Raw genomic sequence first — 26,661 nt, forward strand, 5'->3', positions numbered from 1 at the left:
GGGGAGGCTGGGGGGAGGTCAATGGGGAAAAAAAGGAGACATATGTACTACTATTTGTAATACTTCAGACAATAATAATAAAAAAAAGAAATAGAAACATCAATGATGACAGAGAATCATGGATCAGCTGCCTCCTGCACACCCCACACTGGGGACCGAGCCCACAACCTCGGCATGTGTCCTGACCAGAATTGAACCCAAGACCCTTCAGTCCACAGGCCAACACTCCATTCACTGAGCCAAACCCGCTAGGGCTGCCCCTTCTCTTTCTATGAGACTCCTGCAGCTTCCTACATTGATGACATTGTGCTGGGGACCCTTGCTGTGGGAGGCAGTTGGTCCACCTGTGTGTATTCAGGTGAGAAGGCTCGAACTTGGAGAACAGAAAGATATCCCTGGCCTGCTCTGGTCCTGGGGCGGGGGGCGGGGGGGGGGGGGGGTCGTCAAAAGAAGCGCTTGGCCCTGAAGAAGAGGGTGGGTGGGAGCCCCAAACGGCGCCAGCATTCCATGGAGGCCGAGGAAGGAGGGCAGGCCCCAAGACTGAGGGAGGGAAAGAGGAGAGGAGGAGTTTTGCAGCTCAGCCCCTTGGTCGGGTCCTTCTCCGTCAGGGAAGCGCGCGGCGCTGCGGAGCGGAGCTGAGGGCTGGAGCACCATGAGGGGCCCCGCGCTGCTGCTGCTGCTGCTGCTGCTGCTGCTGTTTCCAATCTCGCTAACCCTCGGCTTCCCAGGTAGGGCAGGGGTAACCTCCCCTCCGCTGAGGAGGGGACGGAGGGAGGTGCAGAGGGTGCCCTTTGTTTGTGTCGGAAGCCTTTCTCGGCGCCCTGGGAGGGGAGGAGGCGGAGGCAGCCTCCGGTTTGGGCACGATTGCCAGACCCTCGCCGGGCATCCAGTGGGGCTGGGATCCCGAGTCCCCTCTGTGTCTGGGGTTCCAGGGGTCCAAGCAGAACCATATCGGAGCAGAAGGCGACTCTGAGAAGTTTGGGTGCGGGCTCTTTTTGTAGCCAGACAGCCAATGGGTCCGCGCTGCCTGTCACTACATGAGCCAATTCAGCAGAGACAGGGTTGAATCCTATATGAGCGTTTATTCCAATCCTGCGGGCAGCAGGGGGAGAGCAGCAGGTCACCCACAAGAATCTGCTCTGACTCCCTTGCCAGCTGGCTGGTTATATACACACGAGGGAGAAGACAGCTACGTGCAGCTGCGAGCTGCAGTGTAACAAGGAAAGGGGAAGGGAGGGTCTGCAGTCAGGCCTTCAGGAGCTCAAAGCCCAGCAACAAGGTGGCTAATCTGTGATGTTACAAACAGCTCAGCCTGTTCCTGGGACCAGAGGACAGTCAGCATTCCTGAGAAAAACTCCCGGAGGGGGTCAGGGTCCAGGCGCAGCCACCAAATCAAAGTGTGTCCTGTCCTTGGTCTGTTCTCAAAGGTATTTCCTTACTGAGTCATGGACCTATGGAGGCATCTTATCTTTTTACAGCCTCATTTCATCCTCCAGTGTCCCAGGGTCTGTAAGAAAACCTCTCATCTATAGTGAGTATGTGGTAAATAATTGTTAGACAACAGTGGCTCTATTCTTATTACGTGCCCTTCCCCACTATCAGTTTCTCACTACCCAGAATTTTGACTCCTTACACAGGGTTGCTCAGGGCCTGGTCTCAGCGGTTTGGCAGGTAGTCCTGAAAGGACCCCCTCCCCCCTCCCACAGAGGTCTTAGGCCATCCCCTGAAGCTGTATGCTGGGTCACTTCCGGACTCTTTCAGACAGCATAAGCAGGGCCTTGCCTGCTGCCCCCAACCCCTCTAGCTGGAGATTCTGAGAAAGTCTGAGCCTCTGGGAGAGAGGTGCCCACTGAGCGTGGTGACATGTGGCATGCACTCCGTTATCCCCAGGAAAAGAGGGTGTAGCTTCTTGAGGGGGTGGTCTGTAGATTCTAAAGGAAACTGGTATTTATTAGAGTTCTCCTGGTATTGGGAAAACCTTTATTTTTTTAAATATATTTTTATTGATTTCAGAGAGGGAGAGGGAGAGAGATAGAAACATCAATGATGAGAGAAAATCACTAATCCGCTGCCTCCTGCACACCCCCTACTGGGGATCGAGCCTGAAACCTGGGCATGTGCCCTGACCGGGAATTGAACTGTGACCTTCCGGTTCATAAGTCGGCACTCAACAACTGAAACATGCTGGCTGGATGGCAAAACCTTCTTTAGAGATGCCTCTTAAAAACCTAAAGCTTGCCCAAGGGGCATGGCTCAGTGGTTGATCATTGACCTATGAACCAGGAGGTCACAGTTCAATTCCGGATCAGGGAACATGCACAGGTTTCAGGTTCGATCCCCAGTAAGGGGCAAACAGGAGGCAGCCAATCAGTGATTCTCATCATTGATGTTTCTCTCTCTCTCCCTCTTCCTGCCTCTCTGAAATGAATAAAAATATTTTTTAAAATAGAATAAAAAATAAAAACGTCAAGCTTATTCCTTCATCTGGGAGTCTTAGGTTAGCAGAGTTTCAAGGGAGCAGGGCAACATGGATGCACCCTTGTGTCCATGAAACTGAGAAGAAATCCCTGAGAAAGTGGTTGATGTAGATAGGGCATGCCAATATTTGGCTTTTCGATCCACACAGTGGGCAGTTTAAATCTGGGGTCTGAGAAACAAACCTACTGAGTTATAGATGAAGGATCTCATGGGGGATGGGGAGGCGGGGACAGGGTTTCCCCAGATATGTGCTTGGGAGATGTAGGAATGGCTGCTGGAAATTCTCAGCACGTCTCCAAATGAATGAGTCAAACAAATGTATGAAGTGATAAAGAGGAACATTTGTGTTTTGAGCTGACTCTTGCAAGTTTAAGCCATTTGGTAGGAACTGATTCTGGGCAAAGTGGAAAGGAGACTTTATCCTCAGTGTCACACTAGTGCCAGTCCCATCCCCTTTAGCAGGAGTCAGGTTAAAAATGAACCCGGAGGGAAAGGGGAAGCAGGGGGAGAAGTTGAGAAACTAGCTATAGGCCATTGTACTCTAAATTGGGAGGCTTCTTTGAGCTGCCTGTACATCTGGTAGAGCCTTTCTCAGCCAAGGGGCCTCTTCTCTTTTTCCATCTGACTGCCATCACTCCCTTTCTCTGCCCTCTACTCTGTTTTCTCTCAGCTTCCACCCTTGTATAGTGTGGATTGATGCCAGGGCCCAGCCACCCACAGAATCATGGGTTTGCCAGGCTGGGCACTCACCACTCTCCCTGGCTGGCCTGGCTCCTCTGGCCAGCAGGCAGGCTTCCCCCTGCTAGAAGCTACAGCTCTCCTCCTTGCAACCCCCTATCCTGATTCCTCACCTGCCCTCAGGCTCTGCTCAGACTCCACATGAGCAGAAACCGATTGGAGAACCTTTCAAAGCCCTTCCTTGGCTCCTCTCCACAGGGTCTCTCAGGAAATATGCTTGGCTGGGGCTATTGAATTCAAAGATGGGGGTTTCACTCCCAAAGTTTTGGAAAGCTGGGGAGGGAAGATACTCTAGGCCAGCATGTCCTGAGGCAAATCACCCTATGTGCTGGGGGCAAGATTTTGAAGATCACTTCTGAGGCACCGTCTTAGCAAATGGGCATCATGTCTCCAGTAAGAGAGAAGGTAAGAGGCCCACAGTCAAGAACCTCTGAAAGAGGGAGTGGAGGATGTAGGGACCCATTAGCCACCTAGTTATATAACCAACTGCGATTTCACAGCAAATGTATCCAAGCTAGAGTAAATCCTTCCCATTCCCACTCCTAGAAGGTTAGGCTTCTTTGCAGCCTAACAAAGACACAATATATACACTGAGTGGCCAGATGATGATGATCTCTGAACGCATAATAATCTGGCCACTCAGTGTATATCCTATATAATAAAAGGCTAATATGCAAATTGTCCCCTCGACCAGGAGTTCGACCAGCAGGCAGGCCAGCCAACTGCCCATGTCCCCTCCCCCTGGCCAGGCTGGCCGGACCCCACCCATGCACGAATTCATGCACCGGACCTCTAATACACACACACACACACACACACACACACACACACACTGAGTGGCCAAATTATTATGCGTTCAGAGATCATAATAATCTGGCCACTCAGTGTATATATGTATAAAAGGCTAAGTGACCAGCCAACTGGCTGGTAGGTATGACACACACTGACCACCAGGGGGCAGACTCTCAACACAGGAGCTGCTGAGCCACAGCAACTTTGCAGAGTGCCCTCTCACACTCTGGGATCACTCAGGGGATGTCAGACTGCTGGTTTTGGCTTGATCCCCATAGGCCAAGCCAAGGGACCCCACCTGCTGAAGAGACCCCACTCACTCCGCAAACACCCTTTGAGCCCCAGTGCAGCCCCAGGGGAGGGACTGTGGGAGATTGGCTCCAGGGCATGTCCAGCCTGTCTCAGCCCCGCCAGCCACCTTCTAATTAATTTCCTTTCAATGTGCACACTGTCTCACCTAGCCCTGCCAGCCACCTTCTAATTAATTTCCTTTCAATGTGCACAAATTCGTGCACCAGGCCTCTAGTGTAAATACATATATATATATATAACATGTGTGGAAAGTTCACATAGTCAAGTTATCTGCATTGTTTTGCACATGCATAAGGGGAAGAGTTTTGATTCTGTTGTTAAATGGACTCTTGAAACCTTATTTACATCTGAGATTTTGGAGAATCACTGCACCTACTTCTGTCAGCAAGGCTGAAGGTGGAAATGAGTGATGTGGCCACTAAAAGACTCCATGAATCTTACACCTGGAGAAAGCTGGTTAATGTAGTGTGTGTTGGCCAGTCAGGAAAGCTGAGTGAGGTTTGCTAAATGCCATACCATACCAGACCAGCCAAAGCAGTCTTCTGAAATGCCACATTTGGAGATATGTATTAGGAACAGAACACCTGGCTCAGGATATACAATTAAAGTCTCAGGTTAGGCTAGAAATTTCTATTTGGTTTTAAAACATGTAATCAGCTGACAAAATTACTCTACATTAAAAAATGGAATGCTGGGGAGAGCAGGACATTTTCATCTGGCATTTTCTTTACTGATAACACTGCTTCTCACTTCACAGTCTTGTGCACTCTAAGAGACACTGGAGACCATTGTTAAAGCACCATCTTCAAACCTTCCCACCTCATCAGTCCTCACCAGGGGTCCTCAGACTTTTTAAACAGGGGGCCAGTTCACTGTCCCTCAGACGGCTGGAGGCTCTGACTATAGTTTTTTAAAAAAACTATGAACAAATTCCTATGCACACTGCGGGCCCAGGACAAGTCGGCTGCTAAGCACGACAGGCAGCGGCACCCGGTGGGCCAGGTAAATGTCCTTGGTGGGCCGCATGTGGCCCGCGGGCCGTAGTTTGAGGACCCCTGGTCCTCACAATTGAAATACACCCCTCTCTTTTTTTAGTATTATTATAACAGTCTCACTTTTAGTCTCTGTCATTCTAACTCACTCTACTGTCTTTTGCCAGCTTCTGATCTTTTAAGTACAATTTTACTTTAGTACCATTTTAAAAAATATATTTCTATTGATTTCAGATAGGAAGGGAGAGGGAGAGAGAGATAGAAACATCAATGATGAGAATCATGGATCAACTGCCTCCTGCACGCCCCCCTACTGGGGATGGAGCCCACAACCCAGGCATGTGCCCTGACCAGGAATCAAATTGTGACCTCCTGGTTCATAGGTCGGTGCTCAACCACTGAGCCATGACAGCCAGGCTAGTACCATTTTTTATCATTTTACTTTCCTACTCAAAGATGGAGAGCAACAGCTCCATGTTCTCTCTAAAGTTAACTAGAAAGTTCTCAGATGTTCTCAGGGGACTATACAATTTGCTTCTAGCTTAATTTTACATTCCTTCTCACCTGGTTTCCTAAAGTCTGACCAAAATAGATTACCTGTTTTTATAGAACTTGAGTGACATTCTGCCACTTCTTGGTATTACGGCTTCCTGCACCTGGACTGCTTTCCCCCAACCATCTAGTCTGTTCAAATTCTGTTCATCGTCCAGTGACACCCCCGCTTCAGAAGAGGGACTGAAAGGGAACCCTAGTACACTGCTGGTGGGAATGCAAACTGATGCAGCCACTGTGGAAAACAGTATGGAGATTCCTCAAAAAATTAAAAGTGGAACTCCCATTTGACCCAGTGATCCCACTTCTAAGAATACATCCTAAGAATCCTGAAACACCAGTCAGAAAGGATATATGCACCCTAAATTTACAATAGCTAAGATTTAGAAACATCTTAAGTGCCCATCAACAGATGAGTGGATTAAAAAACTGTGGTACATCTGCACAATGGAACACTATGCAGCTATAAAACAGAAAGAACTCTTACCATTTGCAACAGCATGACAGGACCTGGATACTACTATGCTGAGCAAAATAAGCCAGTCAGAGAAAGATATGTATCACATGATCTCATTCATATGTGGACTCTAATGAACCCAATAAGCTGATGATCAAAAATAGACCCAGAGTCATAGAAGCATGAACAGACTGTTGAACCTCAGAGGGAAGGCAGGGGAGGGTGGGAAGAAATCAACTAATGATCGTCAGAATGGCAACCATCAACAAATCAACAAACGACAAGTACTGGCGAGGATGCGGAGAAAAAGGAACCCTCGTGTACTGCTGGTGGGAATGCAGACTGGTGCAGCCACTGTGGAGAACAGTATGGAGTTTCCTCAAAAAACTAAAAATGGAACTCCCATTTGACCCAGTCATCCCACTTCTAGGAATATATCCCAAGAAACTAGGAACGCGAATCAAAAAGGATATATGCACCCCTATGTTCATAGCAGCACAATTCACCATAGCTAAGATTTGGAAACAGCCTAAATGCCCATCAGCAGATGAGTGGATTAGAAAACGATGGTACGTCTACACAATGGAATACTATGCTGCGGTGAAAAAGAAGGAATTCTTACCATTTGCAGCAGCATGGATGGACCTGGAGAGCATTATGTTAAGTGAAATAAGCCAGGCAATGAAAGAAAAATACCACATGATCTCACTCATTTATGGAAAATAAAGAACATTATAACCTGATGAATAAAAAGATAGATACAGAGACAGTAAAGCACTGAACAGACTGTCAAATTACAGCGGGAAGGCTGGGGAGTGTTGGGGAGGGAGGGAAATAGATCAACCAAAGGACTTGTACACATGCATATAAGCACACCAATAGACACAAGACACTGGGGGTGTGGGATGAGGGCATGCGACAGGGGGTAGGGGAGGCTGGGGGAAGGTCAATGGGGGGAAAAAGGAGATATGTGTACTAATATATGTAATATTTTAAACAATAAAAAATTAAAAATTAAATAAAATATCATAACCACAGCGTTTAAAAAAAAAGAAATCAACCAATGAACTTGTATGCATATATACATAACACATGGACACAGACAATGGGGTGGTGAGGTCCTGGGGGGGAGGGGAGCAGGCTGGAAGAGGTAATGGGCCGAGGGGAGGAGGACCTATGTAATACTTTCAACAATAAAGATTAAAAAAAAAACCACAACATCTGTAAAGCACAATAAAGTGAAGTGGAATAAAATGAGGTATGCCTATACTTCTAGATTATGAGCTCTTGAAGGCAGAGTAATGCTATGTCTTATCCTTCTTCCCTATTTCCCACGGTGCCTACTTGAGCACCTTGAGCCAGGTGAATATTTGTGCTTATTGAGTTAATAGTTCCCTGTAGTTTGGGTGATTGACTAATGGAAAGAAAAGGAGCTGAGAGAAACGCATGCTCAGGTATACATGACTTTGTGCCACCATGAATCTACATACATAGGGACTAAGGCTTACTGGCTATAAGGTTGTGTTTAAATCCACGAACACCCTCTGTCGAGGCCATAACTTTCTCTATTGGGGGCTGTAAGATGAGAGACTGACTACAGCCACAAGCTGGAGTTTGCATTTATTATTTTTGTTGGCCACTTTGCTCTGGCCCCTTCCAAAGCGGTTGAATGGTTTCCTTAGTAAACTCAAATGTGTGCTACATCAATTACCCTTTCAGAGAACACAACTGAAATGAGTAATTGAAAATGAAGATTGAGTTTAAACAGAAGGTTTACTTTTGCCAGGCTATAGCAAAGTATGGAATTGTAGAGCCAAGTTCTGATTAATACCCAGATTAAAGATTCACTTCCCAAAAAGCAGTGTAGCCCGGTCAGTGTGGCTCAGTAATTGAGCATTGACCTATGAACCAGGAGGTCACAGTTCGATTCCCGGTTGGGGTACATGCCCAGGTTGCAGGCTCGATCCCAGTAGGGGGCATGCAGGAGGCAGCTGATTCATGATTCTCTCTCAGCATTGATGTTTCTATCTCTCCCTCTCCCTTCCTCTCTGAAATCAGTAAAATATATATACAAAAAGCAGTGTGAATAATAATCTCTCTTGAGTTCCAGTTTATAAGGAGTTTCGCTGGCCAGCTCCTTGGTTCTTGATTGTATGACCTTGTGACTGTCAGCTTTTATGGGCCATTGTTTCAGGGGTTTTAGGCCTGAATCTTTCTCTTGGATATTTGAACTTAGTTTTGAAAGAGAACCAGTTTCTCCCTTCTCCTATGAAACCTGGGCTCTACCCAGAGATTTACTTTTCAAAGTGGACACTGAATAATGGAGTGTTTAGGATACCAGGATGAATAATGGGAGGAATTCCTTCTGTCAGTAACTTTCTGTCTTAAGGAGAAATAGACACTGGGTTATCTAAGGTGATCAATGTTATAACACAGATGGGTTGACAGGCCTGGGAGTGCAGAGGGAATCCATGGAGGGATATTGGGCCTGGATATTGAAGAATGATGCTGATAGATGCTGCTGCCAAAGATAATGGCACTATGGGCCCATGGAAGGTTAAAGTAGGAGACCTGTGGGCCTCTCTAAGAACTTTTTGAAATCGGAAACAAAAATCTGTGTGGGTGTTCTTTTTCCATCCTGATTCAAAACCTACTGCTCACTAGATTGTCTTAATGAATTCTATGAGAGAATGTGCACTTAATGGGCACAAAAATCAACATACAAAGTAAGATGAAATTGCCAGAATAGTGAAACTTTGATTGAATTAATGGGCAGGTAGTCTTCTTGAGTTATAACCAGTGGTAAATTTCCTGTTCTCCTCGTATAAAAAGCAACAGCAAACAAAACAGACATAATCATAGACTGGAATTGCCTTCAGGCTTGGACTGGCAACTGGTTGTACACCCCTTTCCCCCGTCCCCGCCAGTTAGCATAGTGTATGGGGCATTGGAGGAAATCTTTAGTCAATATCTGTGAATTGATTGATTGAGTGATTGAAGTAAGTGTGACAGGGAATCAACACATTATATGTAAAATATTCCTGCAGGGTTTAACCAGAATTACCAAGAGGATATTTACCAAAGAAAAAGGAATGCTATGTAGCAAAATGTCAGGAAATTCGCAGTACCCTGAACAAAAGATCCATCTGAGCAGGCAACAATTCAGGACATAGCAAATTGCTGAGGCTCTTGGATTTCCTATCACTCTAGGACACTATTCTTGGAGACTTAGAGGCTCTGGGGAGTTCTAGGGACAGGATTTTCAGATAAAGATTTAAGGATAAAGCTTGTGCAAGAGAAAACTCATTGGTAGTATTGCTGAGCTCCCAATTTTCCAGATGATAATTGGTTGCACCTGGATCTTACGGTTGCATGGCGCTCTGGCCTCAGAAACCTCTGGATCACTCATGCTCAGGCAGAATGATTCACTCACCCATAATCCTTAGCTCATACTGGATGCCTCTTTATGTATTATCCTCCAGGGAGATGATAAATGGGTTTGGACATAATAGCTTGGATTCTCCCAGAGGTTTGGGGTTGTAAATTGAGTATATTGGGTTTAAAACTATTTTTATGAGTAATAGTCAGACAGATCCAAACATAGAATTTGAGGGAGGACTTTCTGCCTTAGACTTGAAATATAACTGCACTATTTCTTCTTCCTTGCTCTTACAGTGACCTGCAGTATGATGGCTCACATGCATCAGGGACTTGTTTCCCCTGCTGCCACTGGCTGTTTGCAGTGTCAGTAGTGCCTTGTGAACATCTATCTTTTCAATGCTGATTGCACCCCAGGACCCTTGGACAGAGGACACTGGCCTGTCACTTACTATGTGGGTAACAGAGCTGAATGACCCTGCCAGTCCCAGGATCCAAGAATGTTCAAAAACACTGTTTAAATTAAGGCCACAGATTGAGAATTGAGCCAAGGTTTGGCAGGCTCATTGTGGAGTGGTGAGGAAGTGTTGGTGTGGTCCACCTTCTGAGACTCTGCCCCCACAGTGGCCATCTGTGTAGGAACTCTGACTTGTTGCCACTGACTCAGCATTTGTCTGACAAAGGCTCTGATTCCTTTAAATATCCAATGTTGAAATTTTCTTTCCACTTGGATTTTAACTCAACTTTCCAAGGGGTTGTTTCACCACTAGCTACTCTGATGAATCTGATGCCCGCACCATGTGAGCAGGTACTAGAGTCTTGTTCATTTTGTATCCTCATGGCCTAGCAGGGACCTGGCTCATGGAAGGCTCTCGGTGGATCTGTGGAATGAAATCTGCTGGGGAGTATGCCTCTGGCTGGTCCTGACCTTATGGGTGGTTGCCTCAGGCTCTATCTAATTTCCCTCAGGTGTTTCTCACCCATACCCAAGCTCCCCTGCATTGGCCACCTAATTCATGGAACTGTGGAACTTCAGATTGGGAGGTGCACTTGAGATGCAACACTTTGCTTCCTAGTGATGACACCCCCCACTCCCAAGACTCAGCCTGATGAAGGAATTTCTCTGGGGTCACACAGAAAGTTAAGACCTGGGTTTAGAACTCATTCTGGTGACTCCCACAGGCAGTTATTGAACGCAACTTTTGAGTGGCCATTACATGTTAGGCATGATGCCGGGCACCAGGGTTAGGCAGGCAAGAATTAATGACACTGTGAGTATTCACTGAGCCCCTGTATGGGGTACATTCCAGCATGTTTGTTCATATTGACACTTGGTTGCAATCTCAGGGTCTCAACCTGGGGCTGCTTGGATATTCCTCAAGGGTTCTGAGATTTTCTGACCCATAGCCAGTTCTTGCTCCGTTTTGTCAAAGTCCCCCAATGCTCCCTCTTTATGCCACTTGCTTTGAATTCCCCAACGATATATGAGAACATTTTAATAGCTTTATAGAGACATCCCATACAATGCTCATTTAAACTAATTTGAGGATTTTTAATACATTCACAGACTTGTGTATCTGTCACCACAATTTCAGAGCATTTCCATCAAAACAAACCCCACAGCCCTAGCTGATTTGGCTCAGTGGATAGAGTGTCAATCTGCACACTGAAGGGTCCCGGGTTCTATTCTAGTCAAGGGCACATGCCCAGGTTGAAGGCTCAAGGCAGCCAATCCATGACTCTCTGTCATCATTGATGTTTATATCTCTCTCTCCCTCTTCCTTCCTCTCTGAAATCAATAAAAATATATTTAAAAAATAAGTTTAGCCCTTTGCCAAGACAGGATTGCTAGCCTGTTTAAAAACTACCACACAATAGCTCTCTTCCTCTCCTTTTCTCCCTTTTCCTGTTGGCTTTGCTTTCATCGCTGCATCCTCTAGACTTCCTTTCCCATCTCCAATATTCCTGAGATAAGCATGTGTATCCTTTAGGTTCCTACTTCCTCTCTAACAAAAACACAAATCCCACCCTTAGAGGGCTTCTGACTTCATCTCTTATTAAGTCCCTCTGCCAGCAGCAGCCAAGCACACCTCTAGTGATTGGTAACAAAGTCCTTGCAGGGCTTTGTCCTACAGCTAAGCTGTCCCTTAGAAAAACTTCAGCCCTGACCAGTGTGGCTCAGTGGATAGAGCGTTGGCCTGAGGACGGAAGGGTCCCGGGTTCGATTCCGGTCAAGGGCATGTACCTTGGTTGCGGGCACATCCCCAGTAGGGGGTGTGCAGGAGGCAGCTGATGGATGTTTCTCTCTCATCGATGTTTCTAGCTCTCTATCCCTCTCCCTTCCTCTCTGTAAACAATCAATAAAATATATTTAAAACAAAACAACACCTTCAGCTCTTCAGAAATCTACACTAGTGTGATTTAGAGCTGCTCCTGCCTCTATAAAAAGACCTGGTGTCCTAATCCAAAGCTGAAGGTGGATGGGCCTTTGCTACCTGCTGACAGACTTCCTTGATGCTGCCTGACTGCTGGGCAGCAGGCTTGGGTCTCTCCATATCTGCTGCCCTGCCAAGCTTCTGCTAGGTGGTATGGCCCACAGCCCTCTACTGCCCTGACCCCGGATAGCGGCTGAAGGCTTGACTTGGATATCTGTCTTTCACAGGTTGTTCTTCCTTCAGAAGCCTGTAATCTTACTGATGGTCAGGAACATCCCTAGTAGAACATTTTCCAAACTGGCTTCCTTGAAGCACTGCTTCCCAGAGAGATTCACAGATGTTCTATGGGAAGCAGAATGCATTCTAAACAAATTGTGCTGGGTTAAGTAGGTTTCTGGATTTGCAGGACTGTGCAGGGTCATTGATATGCTAATGTACCATGTTACCCTCTGGGATCAATTCCAGTCAAGGGCACATGCTGGAGTTACGGGTTCGATTTCCAGTAGGGGGCTTTCAGGAGGCAGCCTATCGATGATGTTTCTCTCTTATCATTGATGTTTCTATCTCTCCCTCTCCTTTCCTCTACTTTCAAAGTATGGTCCTCAGACCTGCAGCAGCACATTGAAACTTATTAAATATGTAAATTCTTGGGTCCCACTCCAGAGCTACTGAATCTGGGTAGGAGGGAAAGTGGCCAGCAATGTGATTTAACAATCCCTCTAAGTAATTCTGGGGTATGCTCCAATGTGAGAACCACCGGTGTGAACATTTCCAAATTTTTTCAGAACATCTCATTAGACTAGTGTTTCCCATTTGTTGTTTTTATTTTTTCATATATTTTTATTGGTTTCAGGGAAGAAGGGGGAGGGACAGAGAGATAGAAACATCAATGATGACAGAGAATCATCAATGGGCTGCCTCTTACATGCCCCCTACTGAGGATCAACCCCACAACCCAGACATGTGCCCTTGACTGGAATGGAACCTGTGACCCTTCAGTCCACAGGCCAGTGCTCTATCCACTGAGCAAAACCGGCTAGGGCCCTATTTGTTGTTTTTAAAGGAAACTGTTTGTTTTGTTTGTTTCAGGACAAGACATTTGAGAGGATGACATTAGATTTCCTGAAGCATTTATGGTGGCAATGACCATTGCAGGCTCAAGGGGGGAAAAAGGAAAGAATTAAAAAACAACCTTTGGGTACCATCATCTGCTCCATATCTATCCTGCTAAACAGTTGTGAGCACACTTGGTTAGAAGTTTCCTCCAGTTGAAAGCCATCCACATTTGGCTGTTGCAAACATGTGTTCTTTAACATGTGTTTTTGTGTATTAACATGTGAAGAAAGCTGGGAACAGCTTTTGGGATGTATTTCTCTTCCCTGGTGCACATTACCTCCCTTTAGAATACTCTCCTTTCTTCCCCCACAAAAAGTTCTTCATCCAAATCCCTAACCCATTTTTCCAGGCTAGCCAGATCCAAATTGCTTGCGCTGGTACCCTTGACATGGGAAAGCCTCTGGAAGCTTTCAGATCTGAGGCTGTGGCTTGTCCCCAGGCAGTGTCTCTCAGGGCAGGACATCTTTGCATTCCTTCTCAGAACTCAGCTTATTCCCTCGCATTCCAGAGTTTCCTCCTGCACCATTCCATGTAGTGGCCAGCAGTGTCCCAGTCATGGTTCTGAATGTGAACTGTTTTCATTCTGTGCTATTAGCGTTTGTAAATACTGTGTTGTCACTTAGTTTGGAAATCCCAGCAACATTGAGGCTTGCAGGTAAGGTGAAAGGAACCCCTAAGTTTCCTTGCCCAGATCTTTGCTCTGTCTTCATTTAAATGATGGTGAGGCCTTAAGACCTCAAGAGCTGATGTGGATGGGTGAGTTATCGATTTGTTTTTGCCTTCTAAACATAACTGAAAAGAAGCAGAATTGCCTCATGTTCCAGAAAACAGAGGCTATTTAATGCTCCCAAATATGAACGTGGTGTAAGAGTGAGCTCTTCTCCACCTCAGCATCTCCCTAGCATGCTCTATAGCTCTCTGGTGTGATGTGGCCTTCCTCATTTCTTGGATTTTGACTGTGTCTGAGTTGACCTCTGTGGAGAACAGTTAAGCCTTCAGAGGACCATATGCCAGTTCTTTGGTTCTGCTGTCTGGTTTTAGTTTGAAAGCTAGACCTCCTTTTGTCTGTCTGTCAGTCTGTTGATGTGAAGAGTCAGATTCCAGGGCTTTGGGAATGCCCCTTGGTGGGAGCAAGAGTTGACATTAATTGAGGGCCCCTGCTTTGGGATGACGCCTTCAGATTAAGGTGCCTGTCCATTTCCAGTTTATTTTCTCTTCCAGCTTTAGACAATGGGCAGAAAGACACTTTGGCCCTTCATAATATGAAACAATAGAGGGAGACTAAATTGGAAGAAGTATTATGTTTCCTTTGGAAGAGAGTAATGCCTTCATTTTATAAGATTATCCTTTTAAATTTGTTTTTTTGTTGTTGTTGTTGTTGTTGTTGTTAGCTGTGTAAAATATATGGCCACAGTTAAATTTCACAAGCCACATGCTGTCTTATCTTTGGTAGTTAAAGGCTAAGTGCCTGGGGACTCTGGGTACCATTGGCTCTGACTGAAGTTTCCTTTGGGGTCTTGCGCAGAAGAGTTTGAATAGAGGAAGAACATTCTCTGAGGTGAAGCAGCCACAGAAACAAGGCTATCTGAGAGCTCATGTCTGGCAGGGATCATCCTCTCACCAGTGCCCCCCGCTCCCACATTGACAACATTATTTTTTATGGATGAAATAAAAGTAAAACTGACATTTAAGAATAGATTTAATGGAGAAACAACTTACATAAGGGTGGTGGTGGGATCAAAGTGAAGGAGGGATGGAGCCCCAGTTGCCCAAAGCCATTGACCAGTAAACAGTACACTTACTGTCTTTCCTCCCTTCCCTATCTCTCTTCCCCAATCCATCATAGTGCTTCCTGGGGTCTCGTTCCAAAAAAACACTTGTACCTTGTCTTAGAATGTGCATTTGGGGGACCTAACACACACAATGGCTAAACTGGAACTTAACCCATAATTTTGGTTTCTGGTTTAGCGTTCTTTCTACTACTGAATTGATTCTCTTTTTTAAAAATATTTTTATTGATTTCAGAGAGGAAAGGAGAGGGAGAGAGATAGAAATATCAATGATGAGAGAGAATCATGGATTGGCTTCCTCCTGCACACCCCACACCAGGGATTGAGCCCACAACCTGGGCATGTGCCCTGACTGGGAATCCAACCATAACCTCCTGGTTCATAGATCGATGCTCAATCACTGAGCCAAGCCACTGGGCTGCTAAATTGATTCTTGCTGAATAGAGCTGTCTAGGTTAGTAAGTGAACTATAAGGCTGACTTCTATGATGGAAGGAAGCTTGGAGAGTGTTTTAGTTATTGCTGTGTAAGAAACCATTTTAAAACTTAGTGTCTTAAGTAAAAAAGAAGAATCTCTTACCCTTTGAGAAAGCAAGTAACCCAATTTAAAGAGTGGGCAAAATTTTTTAACAGACATTTTACTAAAGAAGTTTATACAAAAAGATGGTAACCATCATTATCTGTCTACTAGCTGGATGAACTTGACCAACTTAACTTCTGCTTTCATCTGCCAAATATGAACAATGCCACCTGCTCTCCTAGGGAAGTGATTTGTAATGTACAGTGCAAATGTAAGTGCAAATGTAAGGCATGGTTATAACTCCCCCCAAAAAACAACTTGCATACATTTCTGTTCCTTGTAGAGGGCTGACTAGCTATTTTCTCTGTCTCTCTCACTGGACTTGATGTGACAGACACCCACAAATTGCTGGCTATGACTGTTAGGTAACCACTGGCCACTAGCAATTTGAGGCAGATCATTTACTGTAAGCTCAAGTGGACGTGGGTGTCTCTTACTATGCTTTTCCAAGCCAGCATGGTTTTTAAGGTTTCATTAAAAAAAAAAACACAACCTCTCACTGGCCTCAAGTGTTCTAATGTCCTTTCATTTCAAGGAACTTGCATCATTTGTGCTCTGTAACAAAGGGCTTCGGTTTCCTTAGTACTATCAATAACAAAGAGATTTCCTTTCACCTTGATTTTTTTTCTTTGAATTCATTTGTAATCAGTGGTAAAATCTGAACTGTATTATTTTATATTCTCATAGATTATTTTTAATCTAGGATCTAAGGACACTGATTACATGAGGTGTAAATAACAAAACATTTTTCATATAGCATCTATAAGATGCTGGAAAAAGAAACTTGGATGTACAGCTACAGTGTCCCAAATATTTTTCCATTTCTGTGAATCCCAAAGGCCCCTCTTTATGCATTTAGCATTCTCAAAATTCCTGAAATTGAAAAAAAATACTGAAAAAAGAACACAGGTTTTTTTTGTTGTTGTTGTTGTTTTAAACAGCTTTATTAAGGTATATTGGACATACACTAAACTCCACTGAATTGCCTTTGCACCTTTTTCAAAAATTAATTGGCAGTTTTTTGCCAGTCTGTTTCTATGTTCTTATTCTGATCCATTGATCTATGTGCTTATGTCTTTGCCAATGCCCCATTATTTTGATTACTGTAGTTTTGTAAAAAGTCTGAAAATTGGGCACTGCACTTCCTCCAACTTTATTCTTCTTTTCCAAAATTGTTTTGGATATAAATTCCACATACATTTTAGTATGAACTTGTCTATATCTACCAAAAATGCCTGCTGGGATCCTTATTAGAATTATGTTAAATCTGTTGATCAATTTGGGGAGAATTGACTTCTTTATTATTTGAACCTTCTAATCCACAAACACTGTATAACTCTCTATTTTGGAGAGTTTTTTTTTATTTCTTTGATTAGCATTTTGGAGCTTTTCAGTATACAGAGTTGCTACATGTTTTGTTTGATTTATACTTAAGTATATCATTTTCTAGAGCTATTGGATATAGAAATACAACTGATTTTTGTGTTATGACTTTGTATCTTGCAATCTTGCTAACCTCAGGAGTTATTTGTAGATAGATTCTTTAGGATAATCAGGCTTTCTTTTCTAATCTTCATGCCTTTCTTCTTTCTTATCTTATTGCAATAGCTAGGACTGCCAATATAATGTTGAAAATGAGTGGTGAGAATGGATGTCTTTCATTTATTCTCAATCATAGAGGAAAGCACTCATCTTTCACCATGAAATGTAATGTTAATTTTAGGCTTTTGGTAGATCCTCTTCATCAGGGTGAGGAAGTTCCCTCTCTTCCTAGTTTGCTGTGAGTTTTTGTCGTGAATGGATGTTAAATTTTATCAAATGCTTTTTTATGCCCTAGCTGATTTGGCTCAGTGGATAGAGCATTGGCCCGTGGATTGAAGGGTCCCAGATTCGATTCCGGTCAAGGGCACTTACCTTGGTTACAGGCTTGATCCCTGGCCCTGGTCTGGGTGTGTGGCAGTCAAATCAATCGATGTGTCTCTTTCAAATCGATGTTTCTCTCTCTGTCTGTTCCCTTCCCTTCAATTCTCTCTAAAAATGAATGGAAAAACTGAATCAGGACAAATCAGAAAACCTGAATATGCCAATAACAACTGATGAAATAGAAGCAGTAATCAAAAAACTCCCAGCAAACAAAAGCCCTGGTCCAAAAAGCTTCAAAGGGGAGTTTTATCAAACATTCAAAGAAGAACTAACAGCTATACTCCTCAAACTATTCCAAACAATCCAAGAAGAAGGAATACTTCCAAGCTCTTTTCATGAGATCACCATTATCCTAATTCCAAAACCAGATAAAGACCCTACAATGAAAGAGAATTACAGGCTAATATCCCTGATGAACATAAATGCTAAAATCCTCAACAAAATATGAACAAATCAGATCCAGCAGTATATTTAAAAGATCATACACCACGACCAAGTGGGATTTATTTCAGGGATGCAAGGCTGGTATAATATTCACAAATCTATAAATGTGATACATCATATAAACAAATTGAATGACAAAAATCACATGACCATATCAATAAATGCAGAAAAAGCATTTACAAAATCCAACACCCTTTTTTGATAAAAAAAAAAATCTCAGCAAAATGGGAATAGAGTACATCGCAACATAGTAAAGGCCATATATGACAAACCTACAGCCAACATCATACTCAATGGGCAAAAACTGAAACCATTTCCTTTAAGATTGGGAACAAAACAGGGTTGCCCACTCTCACCACTCTTAGTCAACATAGTACTGGAAGTCCTAGCCACAGCAATAAAACAAGAAGAAATAAAAAGCATGCAAATTGGAAAGGGAGAAGTAAAACTGTCATTATTTGCAGATGTCAGGATACTATATAAAGAGAATATACACCATTATGCTCAATTAATATTGACAAAGGAGGCAAGAGCATACAATGGAATCAAGACAGTCTTTTCAATAAATGGTGTTGGGAAAATTAGATAGATACATGCAAAAAAATGAAACTGTTCCACCAACTTATACCATACACAAAAATAAACTCAAAATGGATAAAAAGACTTAAATGTAAGATGGGAAACCATAAAAATCTTAGAAGAATACATAGGCAGCAAAATCTCAGACATCTCTTGTAGCAATATGTTTATGGATAACCTCCTATGGCAAAGGAAACTAAGGAGAAAAATAAACAAATGGGACTACATCAAAATAAAAAGCTTCCACACAGCAAAAGAAACCATCAATAAAATGAAAAGGGAGCCCACTGTATAGGAGAACATATTTGGTAATGATACATCTGATAAAGGGTTAATATCCAAAATATATAAGGAACTCATAAAACTTAACAAAAGGAAGACAAACAATCCAATTAAAAAATGGGCACAGGACCTGAATAGACACTTCTCCAACATGGGCTTACAGATGGCCAAGCGACACATGAAAAAATGCTCAAAGTCATGTACCATCCGAGAGATGCAAATTAAGAAAACAATGCAGTACCATCTCACACCTGTCAGAACAGCTGTTATCAACAAATCAACAAATGACAAGTGCTGGCGAGGATGTGGAGAAAAAGGAACCCTTGTGCATTGCTGGTGGGAATGCAGACTGGTGCAGCCACTGTGGAAAACAGTATGGAGTTTCCTCAAAAAATTAAAAACGAAACTGCCTTTTGACCCAGTGATCCCACTTCTAGGAATATATCCTAAGAAGCCTGAAACACCAATCAGAAAGGATATATACACCCCTATATTCATAGCAGCACAATTTACAATAGCTAAGATCTGGAAACAGCCCAAGTGCCCATCAGTAGATGAGTGGATAAAAAGCTGTGGTACATTTATACCATGGAATACTATGTAGCTGTAAAAAAAAATATCTTACCCTTTGAGACAGTCTGGAGGGACCTGGAGAGTATTGAAGTAAGTGAAATAAGCCAGGCAGAGAAAGACAAGTATCACATGATCTCACTCATAGGTTGAATCTAAAGAACAAAACAAATTGATGAACAAAATAGATCCAGAGACACAGAAGCATGGAACAGAGGGTGGGTGTGTGGGTGGGGAGAGATTAACCAGGTAACTTATATGTACATATGCATAGCTCATGGACAAATAATAGAGCAGGGAAGGCCTGGGGAGGGAGCGGGAGCAAGGGGGGGAAGGTTAAAAGGCATATTTGTAATACTTTCAACAATAACATTTAAAAATAAAGTGTACAGAAGAGGGATGACTCTGCAGGACCAATTGGGAGAAGTGCAGAAGAGGAGACAGCTGGCATGTAGCATGATCCCTGATTTTTTGCTGGGGCCTCAGACCTTAATATTCTCCTAATGCCCTTTATTATGCAACCAGTCACTTCTCGTCCATCTTAAAAATTCATTTTCCTCTTATAGATCTTTTATTCTTCTCTCCAGGGTACTTTTACTTCCTGGTGCCTGCATAATCTTTGTACCATCGGTGCTGCAGAATCCTACTTAAAAAGAGACATTTGCCACAGCTGAAAATCATAGTGATAATCATGCCGCATGATCTTGACCCCCCACCCCGGAGAACTTGCTTGTTTAATGTTTGCTGTGAGTGCTTCTAACAAACCAGGACACATCTGGATTTATAGTTTCCCTGTATATCTGTCCCCCAAGGCTCCAACAATATGTGTGAGAGTGTCCATAGCTTGTTTTCTAAATGACAGTACCAAAACCTTTTGTTTTCCTCTCATTTTACATTGAATCTGAGTCATATGAAATGTTTAATCTTCTTATTTTTAATATATTTTTATTGATTTCAGAGAAGAAGGGAGAGGGAGCGAGAGATAGAAACATCAATGATGAGAGCGAATCATTGATCAGCTGCCTTCTGCACTCCCCCTACTGGGGATGGAGCCCGAAATCTGGGCATGAGCCCAGACTGGATATTGAACTGTGACCTCCTGGTTCATAGGTCGATGCTCACCACTGAACCACCTGGCTGAGCAAAATGATTATTCTTTAAGACTTCTTTCTCTCCTCCCCACCCCATCTTTCCTTTATAGCAGGGAAGGGGCAGGAGCCCAAGTTTGTAACTAACAGTAGATTCAAAGCCATAGGTCCTTCTCTCCTTCCCAGGGCTGATGAGATGATTTTTGTAGGTGTTCATTCACTCTGCCTTTTTATTTCTCTCTCTAATTTTGAGTCTTTTTCCAACTCTTCCTCCCCAAAGGTTGCTTTTCAGTGGCATAAAAGTCAATCTAGGGTCTGTGTATGTGACATTGTTTTGTGTTATAGTGTCACAGAACCACAGAATCTTGATCTTAGAAAGGGCCTTAGAGCTCCACCTTACTTCTCAGTACAAAAAGCCTTCATTTTGCTTCCCCTGCCAGTATGCAACAGCCTATCAGGAACACTTCCAGATGCAGAAAGCTTTGATGGTGTCTCAAGATGGTCTCAAAGTCTTAGAAAATCCTGCCTTACATTGGGCTGAAGCCTGTCTCTGGACATGTTCCAGGCATTGTCCCTAGTTTTCACTTGAATTACAGTATACAGAGCAAGTCTCTCTGTATTTTCATCAGTAAGAAGTCAGAGCACAGGGATTCTATTTCACTTAAGTATCATTTTCTTCAGACTATAAATCTAAAGTTTCCTCACCATTCCACATACCTTTCAGTTGTTTACCTATTTATTTGTTATTAAAGCTAGCCCAGGTCGGTCACTGTTTTTACTTTCTAGCATTTTTTCAGCATGTCTGTGTCATTCCCAAAGTGTGGCCCCAAGAATTGACCTAAATGGTCTCCTCCTGGTCTGGTTGTTTCAGAATATACTAGACTTCTGTGGTTTAGCCTCTGCCCTCCTGCTGCTCACTGTTGCTTCCCCCTTTGGGGAAGGTGCTTCACCTGCCAGCTCACAATGTGGGCAACTTCCTGACCACTCTCTCCCATGTCTGCCAAGGCAAGTTCATCCATACTGTGTGGATAAAAAAAGGGGGCCTCATGGTAACCTGACAAGCTCAGGGAAGGCCTGTATGGTGGCCTTGAAAACTCAAAAGACCTAAAGTAACCACAAGAATGGTATGAAATTAAAACTTAAACTAAAAGCAGTTATGGTGGGTAGACACCTAGGCCGGCTGGTATCTTCCCTGACAAGGTCAATCTTTACCTTAACTGAGCCTATTGTCCTTTTGCATCTACAATAACATATCCTTGTAACTTTCCTTTTTTCTGGACCCCTCAGGGCACAATCAAATACCCTGGGCACCAGGACAGAGCCCAAAAATTCCTTCACTGTTATTGTTATCATGTTAATTGTTGACTGTTAACTATCCTGTACCCACCTAAGTAAAAGAAGTATGTGCCTATCATTTTACTTTTTATCCAATCCCAGATGTTTCCCTCCTTTGCTTTCTCCCACCTCTGGAATCTATCACCAATGGATTTCACATGACCCTCTGATTGTAATGTATAAAACGAGGTGAAAAAACGCCATTCTCTGGAGTCTGGAGCATTATCCCAATACTAGAGGCCCAGTGCATGCATTCCTGCATGGCTGGGGGGGGGGATCGAGGGGGGAACTGGCTCGGGGAGGGGCCACAGGTGGTTGGTGGGGGGCAATTGTGGGGGGATCGGCCGAGGGCAGGGGACACGGGAGGTTGGCAGGCTAGCCCTGCCCCCTGGTGGAACTCCCGCTGATCAAAGGGACAATTTGCATATTAGTCTTTTATTATATAGGATGTTGAGATTCTGTTTCATGGCAATTGTCCACAGTTTGGCTCAAATAAAGTCACAAAAATTCTTTACAGGTTTGAATGTTTTTTACATTAACATTGGATAACTGCAGCTTACTGTAGGAAGAGAAATACAAGACGTCATGTTTAGAATCTCTATTAAATTCCTTCTCCTGGGTTTCTAACCAGGTACTGCCTCCGATGATTTAATCTGTCATTTCTGCCCATTTGTAGCCACCTCTGTTGATACCCTGCTCTATCTCTCCTCAGTCCACCTCTGCGTTAGCCTGCAGTGACGTAGATAGTTCCCATTCATGCTAACAGCTTCTCACCTCCATTGTCCCTGGGTCTCAGAGGTTTTGCCTACAGCCTTTCTCCAGTGCTGTGGGAGATTGCTCAGCAGGAAGTCCTAGAGCAGTAAGAGATTTAACACCCCCTGGGGCCAGACCTCAGCCAAGGAGGGGCAGGAAGTCAGTGGATCAATACCCTAGCTTCCAAGTTCACCAGTGGGACCCCAGAGGGAATGAGTCCTGGTTGGCCCCAGAAGTAACCTGCTCATTAGCACACCATTATGGACTTTTTCTCTTTTTCCTTTATCACTTCTTTTACTTTCTCACTCTGCTTCCTGGGATCACCTCCCAAATGATCTACCTGCACCCAAGTACTCATCTCAGGGTCTGCTTTGGAATGAACAAAACTAAGATCTATCTTTTCCAGGTTTGTACCTTCTTCTGAACATTAATTAATTCTTCTTTCAGTCCTACAACTACACAAAACCCCACAGCAAATCTCCTGAGAAAGTGTATGGAAAAAAGAGGGAAAGACAGAAAGGAACATTGATGTGAGAGAAACACATCGATTGGTTGCTTCCTGCACATGCCCCAACCAGGGCCTGAACCGGGGAGGAGCTTGCAACCAAGGTACATGCTCTTGACCGGAATTGAACCCAGGATCCTTCGGTCAGCAGGCCAATGCTCTATCCACTGAGCCAAACTGACTAGGGCCAAAGATAACCACTTTTAATATTGGTGTTTATCTTTCTAGGCTCTATTCTATACAAACATTCACACAATTAAAACACTGTTATTTCCATCTATTTTTGGGGAGTAATCTGCTTTTTGTAAACTTAAAATTTGTGGTAGACACCTTTTCATTCAAATCAATTTTTAAAAAATATTTTTATTGATTTCAGAGAGGAAAGGAGAGGGAGAGAGAGGTAGAAACATCAATAATGAGAGAGAATTATTGATTGCCTCCTGCATGCCCCACATTGGAGATGAAGCCTGCAACCCGGGCATGTGCCATGACCGGGAATTGAATCATGACCTCTTGGTTCATAGGTTGACACTCAACTGCTGAGTCATGCCAGCCAGGCCAAATCAATATTTTTGTCAGCAACTTGTTGGCAAAAATTTCAAATGCACTGAAAAGTTGAAAGCATATGATAGTGAACAATCTTATGGTGCCAACTGGATTCTACTGTTAACATTTAAGCATGCTTCATTACATACCTATTCATCCCTCTATCCATCCATCAATATGTCTAGTTTTTTTAAATACATTTCAAATGTATAGACATTAGTACCCCCCTGCTTTAGTTTGCATTTGACCCAATTTTGTTGCCTGAATCCTAAGAGGTTTTCTCTGTCCACCTGGTATATTCTCAACAACACTTTCCCAGGTTTATCTGACCCACACAGAACATGTCTCCTGAGAATTGATAGTGGCATCAGTAGGATATTGACATATATACTATAAGCTGTTTTAGAGGTAAAATACTAAGAGCTGCTTGAGAGTAGGCTGGGATGACTTTGTCTCCAGATTTTGGGTTTTCATTGGGACACTCTCAGTCTTTGAAACAGGTCTCCACATCAGATTATCTTCTGAGAGCATTTCCAGATCTAAGACTCTTGAATTTTATTGGCCTTTTAGTTGAGGCCCAAATAATCATTCTTTAAGAACTTCTAGGATAAACACATTCTTATACTAGTAATTGCAAACAAATGAGAAGCCAACTTAAAAAAATTTTTGCATCAAATACATTATAAGTGTTCTGGTTGAAAACTGTTTAATTAAACATTGAGTAGAACATTACAAAAAACAACAACAAACAAACCCAAAACCAAAAAATATAAGCATGACCTTGAAGTCCTCACTATGCCCCTGCTGGATTCCATCCCTTGTATTTCCTGAGATAAGAAATATTCTAACTTTTGGTTAATCATTATGCTGACTTTCTTTAGAATATTTCTGAATATGTTTATATATCTAACAGTATATTATTAACTTTCACATACATGTGATCTTTATATAAATAGACTCATACTGACCGAATTTTTCTGCAACTTACTTTTCTCAACATTAGATTCTAGATATTTGTTCATATTTTTTGCATGTGGTTATAGTTTGTTTACTTACATTACTATATAGAATCCCATTGTATGAACATGCCATCATTTATTCATGCCACTCTTAAAGTGCATTTGGGTTGTTGCTAGCTTTATGTTAATGCAAACAGTGCTGTTGGGAAGATTCTTGTCCATTTCCCTGGAACAACCTGCAGGGATTTATCTAGAATAAATACCTGGGAGTGGAATTGATGGATCATAGTTCATGTATAACTTTGACATTGTTCAATAATGCAAAATTATTTACTAAACACATCATACCAGTTTAACCTTTTGCCACCATTGTGTATTTCCATTGCTAAACATCCTTGTTAACACTTGATCTTGTTAGATTTTTAAATTTTTGGCAGACTGGTTGGGTGTGAAATAGTATCACTGTGGTTTTAATTATTATTATTATTATTATTATTATTAATGAGATTTTTTTAGTAATAATATGATAGCAATAATAATATGGTTATGAATTCTCATAGGAAGGTTTTTTCATCTTCCACTTTATGCTGAGGAACAAGACAAAATTTTTTTCTTTGTAGCCCTGTTACATGGGATGGATTTATTTCTAGGTCACTCTTTATACTGAGTGTGCAGATCTTGGTGAAACAGCTCTATGTGAGGGTTGAGAGGAAGTGGGAAGTCTCCTCTGAAACTGCAAATATTGAATGATCCCTGGAATTTGTCTTCTTACATGAGTCTTCAACTGGCCCATGAATATCAAAGCTCACTTTGGGCAATTGTCCTCAGAATGAAAGGTGCACCTCGATATCTCCTGACCAGGTTCCCATTTTGCAAAAGTTTTTGGCTTTGGAGTATTCCTTTCTTTCTTGCAAACTCAAAGTGGATTTCAAAATTTTAAAAAAAGTTATCCAGAACTTTTAGTTGATTTTTGTGTGAGCATGCTTAGGCTACAATGGCACCCATGCTGCCTGAAATAGAGTCCTACTTGCTTGACTTCAAAATTAATTTCCTTTCCAACCTATTGTTACTTTGAAATGTATTTCATGGGATGGGACTAGAGCAATCAAGTAATTTGGTGAGTTGAAGAATACTTATACCTCCTCAAACTGCCCTCCTCAGATTCACAAAGTAGAAAATTCTCAGTGCATAAGGCTACCCCATCACTTACTTGTTCAAAATTTTACAATAAAAGAAAGAGTTGCGCCCTAACTCAGTGGATAGAGTGTTGTCATCCAGACCAAAGGGTCCTCAGGTTTGATCCTGGTCAAGGGCACATACCTTAAATTTAGGCTCCTCCCTAGCCTGGGCCCTGGTCTGGGTGTGTGCAGAAGGCAAACAACACATCAATGTTTCTCTCTGTCTTTCCCTCTCTCTTCCACTCTCCCTAAAAAACAATGGAAAAATATCCTTGGGTAAGGATTAACAAAAACAAAAAACAAAAACAACAACAACAAAAAAAAAGGATTAACATTTTCAAATTTTGGGCTGTATTTACCAAGGGAGGAAATGAAAAGCCTGCCTAAGATGGTTCCCATTTACTGCTTGCCTTAATTTTTCATTTGCAATTTCTTGCTCAGCATTTCATTGAAGAGTGATAGTTCTAGAAGACATCAGCATTCATGCTCTAATGCCCATGTCTTACTTTCCAGATGCATCCCTAATAATGAAAAAGATCCTATACCAAATTTGATTTTTGCTCTATAGAATTTGAGTATGACATGACTACCATATATCTTGAAAAACTTTCAAAAAACTAATACCTGCCCGGCCAGCATGGCTCAGTGGTTGAGCATCGACCTATAAACCAGGAGGTCATGGTTCGATACCTGGTCAGGGCACATGCCCGGGTTGCGGGCTCCATCCCCAGTTGGGGGGCATGCAGGAGGCAGCTGATCCATGATTCTCTCTCATCATTGATGTTTCTATCTCTCGCTCCCTTCCTCTGTGAAATCAATAAAAATCTTACCTAATAAAAGAGAAACATGTAAATTAACCATCACTCCACTACACCCACAG

At 42.9% G+C, this 26,661-nt stretch overlaps 1 protein-coding gene across 1 annotated transcript in view; it reads left to right on the forward strand.

Moving 5' to 3' along the window:
- Nucleotides 1–613: 613 nt before the first annotated feature.
- SRPX (sushi repeat containing protein X-linked) overlaps nucleotides 614–26,661 on the forward strand; it is a 74,267-nt gene continuing 48,219 nt past the window's right edge. Inside the window, exon 1 of the mRNA XM_080652366.1 lies at nucleotides 614–728. Within this exon, the coding sequence (XP_080508492.1) occupies nucleotides 653–728 (76 nt within the window). The 5' untranslated portion in view covers nucleotides 614–652. The remainder of the gene's footprint in view (nucleotides 729–26,661) is intronic.

Source organism: Plecotus auritus (genome assembly GCF_963455305.1).
Source record: "Plecotus auritus genome assembly, chromosome: X".
Taxonomy (NCBI): domain Eukaryota; kingdom Metazoa; phylum Chordata; class Mammalia; order Chiroptera; family Vespertilionidae; genus Plecotus; species Plecotus auritus.